General features: G+C 51.2%; 1 protein-coding gene across 1 annotated transcript in view; it reads left to right on the top strand.

Moving 5' to 3' along the window:
- Positions 1–6,000, top strand: part of LOC311350210 (uncharacterized protein) — a 59,480-nt gene that overhangs the window by 40,362 nt on the left and 13,118 nt on the right. Inside the window, exons 13-19 of the mRNA XM_084470215.1 lie at positions 629–657; positions 882–908; positions 2,409–2,462; positions 3,795–3,839; positions 4,159–4,203; positions 4,307–4,369; positions 4,796–4,831. Of these exons, the coding sequence (XP_084326341.1) occupies positions 629–657; positions 882–908; positions 2,409–2,462; positions 3,795–3,839; positions 4,159–4,203; positions 4,307–4,369; positions 4,796–4,831 (299 nt within the window). The remainder of the gene's footprint in view (positions 1–628; positions 658–881; positions 909–2,408; positions 2,463–3,794; positions 3,840–4,158; positions 4,204–4,306; positions 4,370–4,795; positions 4,832–6,000) is intronic.

Genomic DNA, 6,000 nt, shown 5'->3' with positions numbered 1-6,000 from the left:
ATACACACTCACCCACACACACACACACAGGGCGCACGCATGCAAACACATATACACATACATACACACATGCACATACACACGCATGCATGTGCACACACACACACTTCACTCACAAACGCACGCATCCTTTCTTATCCGAAACCGTGCAATCTTGGGGAGACAACCTCTCTGCAGGGAGGGAGCATCTTTCTCTCTCTCTCTCGCTCTCTCTCTCTCTCTCTCTCTCTCTCTCTCTCTCTCCATCACCACAATCAATACTTTAGCTCACGTATAAATAAATCAATGAATAGGTAATGTGAAGTAAGCACTGCAATCTGGAGCGGGCTGGGCTCTCCGCAGGCCTGGGTCCTGGGGCGGTCTGACCCTGCCCAGTCTGCCGTCTAAGGGTTCAGAAGGGACATGCCGCTGCATTGTTCAGGCTGATTCAATGGAGGAATTGTTATTGAGCAATTATTATGTGGATTGTTGTTGCTAATGGAAATGACATCTATATATATATATACATAGAGAGAGAGAGAGAGAGAGAGAGAGAGAGAGAGAGAGAGAGAGAGAGAGAGAGAGAGAGAGAGAGAGAGATATAATTGAAAGCAAAGCTTTTAAATGATTCATGGCCTGTGGTGTCCAGTTCTCCATTTGGAGCAGGGATTGGATTGTGTACGTGACGTGTCACACACCGTCACCCTCCGGCTCATCATCCCTCAGTGATTAGAGTTATATATATATATATATATGCATTAAAGTAGTGGAGAACGTACCGGCCATTTATCACATGCAGTGTTTGCCGTTCAGCTTTGCCACCGTTTATGACATTTCCCACCGTGTCTTGTGTTCCTCGTCACTCCCCACCCCCCCACCCCCCCCCCCCCCTCCTCCCTCAGGGTCCCAAGGGAGACGACGGCACCGCGGTGAGTGGCTCATTTCCATTCTCCGAATATCTTATCTCTCTCCAATACCGTTCCTCCATTCCCTCCCCCCCCCCCCACCCCCCTTCCGTCCCAGCCCTGTCTCCCAGACAACACCTAGGATGGAGTAGCACAATCTAGATCGGTCCATTCCCAGCAACCCCCCCACCCCCCCCCCGCCCGCCCCCACCCCCAGCATCCCCTCCCCATATATATCGTTGCCAAACCACAAGTCAATACACACACACCCTGAGGTCTCATTGTATACCCCCCCACCCCACTCGATAGAAACTCCCAACATACAAACAAGAGCAGAAAGAATGATCACAACTCAGGCCCCCGTGTTCCATTACCCAGAAGCCCCGTCTCCGCTCTCTGTCGCTCCGGCTGCGGCGCTGCGTGTCCACGGGCGGCGACCTGGAACCAACAACCCGCAGCCGTTACGGCGTCAACAGGAATTCTTTATCCTCACGGGGCCAATTGCATTTTTTTTTTATTGTTCCGTCGCACCCGGTGATTTTTCAAACCGCGATGTTAATTTGACATTTTAATAAATTGCACGGCTGCGCCAAAAAAAAAAAAAAAAAAAACGCGGTGGCTGCGACCGAATTGCCCCGATCCGTCTCACAGCTGATCCCCGCGACGGCGGGCCCACACTTCCCCTTAACCTTGCTCGCTTATTCATGACGATATACATGTGTGACAATTACTCGCGCGATCCGTCCGTGTCAGCAGCGGCGGCGGCGGGCGGCGGGCGGCGGTGGGGAGGGCGGCAGGCAGCACACAAGCGCTCCTCCTCCGCCTCCTCGCCGCTGCTTAATGGCCCCTCTCCCGGCGGCTCCTGGCCACATCAGACAGATGTGGGCCATCAGCCCGCCTTTCTTTTCCTTTGTCGTTCTTTTTTTTTTTTTCTAGTGCCGTTTTGCGTCGGCCCGCCTCGGCTCTTAAGTGTGCAGCGGCGGCGGTTCGGTTGAACTCCAATACACACACACACACACACACACACACACACACACACACATCCTGTATGGCCGGCGGCGGAGCAGAATAAAGCCGGTCTTTAGGATTCATCCGTGTACACACACGCGAGCGCATACACACACACACACACACACACACACACACACGCACACGCGCGCGCACACACACGCAGACTCGCTGCATAGCACCGCGTGGCTTAGGCACGCTCCTTCTGGGATGACTCATTTATTGAGTAGCCGGTAATAATATTTAACTTTGAAGCCGTACAATCTGGACCCAGAAATAATGTGGATTGCTCCCCTGCACGTGCGTGCTGTTCCCTCCGGGGCCCCTCGTGTGAAAGATGTATTGACGGCCCAAAGATTAATGAGGGTTTACCGTGGTACACTGTACGGCCCTAGAACAGGCACGTGGAGGACAGGAATAGCTGTATCACTTTTTTTTTGTTGCTAACAGCAAGGGGAAACTTGAGAGCAGTTTAATCTCAGCCTGTCCAACTAAATGGTGTGTCATCTGTCGCAGGGGGAGCCCGGGCCCATGGGATTGCCTGGGCTTGAAGGACTGCCTGGCACGAAGGTAAGCTACGTAACTGTTCCACTCCAGAGAACCGTCTCCCTTCCTTTCTCTCTTTCTCTCTCGCGCTCCCTTCCTCCTTTCTTGGTCTCGCTTTCTCTTCCACTCAATTTGCCTCATCTCTCTCTTTCTCTCTCTCCCTCTCTGCCTCTACCCTCTCTCGCTCTATCTCTGTCACTTTCTCTCTATAGTTCTCTCCCTCACCCTCGCTCTGCCTCTACCCCTTCTCTCTCTCTGTCTCTATCTCTCTGTCTGTGTGTGTGTGTCTCTCTCGCTCTCTCTCTCACTGTCTCTCTCTCTCTCTCTCACTGTCTCTCTCTCTCACTGTCTCTCTCTCTCTCTCTCACTGTCTCTCTCTCTCACTGTCTCTCTCTCACACACTCTCTCTCGCTCACTCTCGCTCTCTCTCTCTCTCTCTCTCTCTCACTGTCTCTCTCTCTCACACACACTCTCTCTCTCTCTCTCTCTCGCTCTCTCTCTCTCTCTCCATAACCAAATCAGATTAAAGACTGGGGAAATGTGCTTTGTGTTACCGGAGCCCATGGCTACAAGTCCATCACCATTACTGTGCATTTTATTAACATTTGAAACAAACGAAGGATCACATTTGTCCAAAAGAGAAAGTCATTTTGGAATGCACTATGATTAATCTTACTTTTCCAAAGACTTTCATCTTAACCTTAGCAGAGTACTTAAAAAGCGAACGGTACAATGTTCTACTTTCCACTACCGTCTAAACAAATGTTCAGTGTGCTATCGTCATGTCCCCACCTGGAACTAAACCAGGAGTAATGCCTGCTGTAACTCAGCCTCCCTTCATGTACTCAAATCTGCATGGCAAAGCAGCCACTGATTGACAGCGTATGACATTGTGTGTAGTGGTGTGTGCTTTTGCATGTGTGTGTGTGTATGCACACGTACACGTACATGTGCAAACGTGTGTATGCACATGTATACATACTTGTGTGTGTGTGTGTGTGTGTGTGTGTGTGTGTGTGTGTCTGTGTGTGTGTGTGTGTGTGTGTGTGTGTGGGTTAGTGTGTGTGTGTGTGTGCACACACAGCCCTATGCGTGTGTGTCTGCATGCGTGTCGTGGGGTGGTTGATGGTTTCCGTCTGACATCCTGCATGAATTATCCTTCAGGGGAACGTCAGAATTGTGGAACAACTACATGACAGGACACTTCAAGAGAAAGTTGGTGGTAAAACACTTACTTTCCGGGGCTGGTTTATCTGCTAATCTATGCTAATGGCATTGGGAGTACACCCTGGAGTGAGACTACACTCCTGTGCTGCTAATTATGTCATCTAATACGGTGGTAAACTTTCTCCTCAGGGTGATGTCGGGCTGCCTGGTCCCTTGGGAATACAAGGCCCTACAGTAAGCGCAGCGCCTCCTCCATTTGTTCGGATTCTCTTCTATTGATTGATTCTCAACAGATTACCCTAAGCGCACACAGTCTGCTCTCCGCTAACATATTAGCTGTCAAAACACATCAAAAGCTGCCTTATGAAAATAATAATAATGATGAAGTTGGTATTGTTAGTCGAAGGACAACTCCCCCCCCCTCCTTCCCTTCCCATGCTATGGCCCCTGAACACTTCCTGCTCTTCCCTTCCTGTGTGCGTCCGTGTGTGTGTGCGTGTGTGTGTGTGCGTGTGCGTGTGTGTGTGTGTGTCTCTCTCTCTCTGATTGACAGGGGAAGCCCGGCATGCGTGGAGATCCAGGGGCCCCAGGAGAGCCGGTGAGCCACAGCCTTTAACTCTCTCTCTCAGCTGTCAGTCTGTCAGTCTCTTCCCTTTGTCAACGCAGACTGACGCGCCGGCCCTTCCTTGTGTTCTCCGCAGGGCGAGAGGGGCCCGCTCGGAGAGACCGGCTTCCCGGGGCCTGAGGGACCGCTGGGTGTTCCCGTAAGGACGCCACGCCCCAAACGACCCAATGCGTGCTTCTTCTCTAGCGCAGCATGCTACGATGCTACGCTAGAGACTGTGTTGTGTAGCCATATCTCCCACACTGTGAAGTTATCCCCATGTAGGTGAAGTGGGCATAACTCAAGGACAGTACGGGAAGAAAGAAATGACCACGGTTGCTATCGGTTGTGCTGCAGCTGATTACATTACTGTATGTAATTACCATCAGAGAGGGTTTCTGTAATTTTCCCTGTAAGCAGGGAATGGAACAGTGTTCACACAGCAATCAGGATCATTATCCCACGGCTCAGCTATCTCATTAAGTGTGCAGATTACCATGGGTGCAACAGTGCTCCTCCATTGGAGACAGTGGGGGGGTAGAGCTGATACCAGTGTCTTTTGTTTGTGTTTTTGTTCGTTGAGCAGGGAAGGCCGGGCAAAGATGGGATTCCTGGATACGAGGTGAGTGCCGTTAAGTGGGCGCCGTACGGGAAACACCCCGGTTGAATGTGCTGCACATCAGCAGAGGCGCAAAGAGATGGCACAGCAGATTTCTATCTGACCCCGGAGCTACAGCATCACTGAGAGGACATAAAGTGCATTTGCATATTGGAGCATTTTAAGCGACTAAATGGAATCCTGCAGGTTTAAGGCTTTGTTGACTTTTAAGCTTCATATCTTAATTATACAGTCAATGCTTTGAGGCAATGATGAATATGTTTCTGAAATGATGGCATCAGCCATTTTTTTTCAAATCCGATACCTTCCGATTGTAATGAACAAAAGCTAAAATCTGTATTCAGTCTCATCAGTATCGGCTGCTTTTAAGCCCACCGAGGAAGATGTGACTCGCAGCCCTGTACATCTAGCCTTCACACCAACATGTTCACAGAACGCATGCAGAGACAGTCCCTATTAGCCGTCATCACACAGAACTCAGCTCAACAACACATCTCCTACACTGCACGCTGTTGTTTCATTTTAACAGCCCCGGCTCGGAGACTTTATCACCCCGTGTCTTGAGCAACACGGCGAAACCTCCCACTGTTTTTTATTTCTATTTTCATTGTCATTCATGAATACTCGTGATTATTCTCCAATCCAAATCCCAGCGTTGTCCGGAGAGACACATTGTGGATGGCAGCTCTGGGATGCGTTGTCGCTGCACATCCCCGCCCCCCCCCCCATCCCTGCCCACCTCCCCTCCCCTCCACCCCCTCCACACCCCCCGCCCCCCCCACCCACCCACCATCTCCCTGCTCCAAGCCGGATCCTCCACCTCCTCCTCTCTCTAGCAGAGTCGCATCCTCTTGCGCGATGCAACAGTGCCATCTAGGAGGTGGCTTTTAATTCCATCAGCACACCCCCCCACACCCCTCCACACATACCACCACCACCACCACCACCACCCCTCGCACTCCGCTTGGCTTTCCTTCCTTCGCTCAGCATCTGTGTGGTTTAATGTACTGCTCAGGGGGGGGTGGATTTATTCTTTTTTTTTTTTTTTGGTTGGGCAAAGATGATAGATTTAAGCATCCCATCAGGCGTGGGGGAATACGGAGTGGCGCAGATTAAAGCAGGCAGGGCGGGGGGGGGGGGGGGGGGACCGCCGAACACAAAAGGCGGGCCTA

The sequence above is a fragment of the Micromesistius poutassou genome (genome assembly GCF_964030765.1).
Source record: "Micromesistius poutassou genome assembly, chromosome: 7".
Taxonomy (NCBI): Eukaryota; Metazoa; Chordata; class Actinopteri; order Gadiformes; family Gadidae; genus Micromesistius; species Micromesistius poutassou.
Note: the sequence above shows the minus strand (reverse complement) of the source record. Positions and strands in the feature narration are given on the sequence as shown.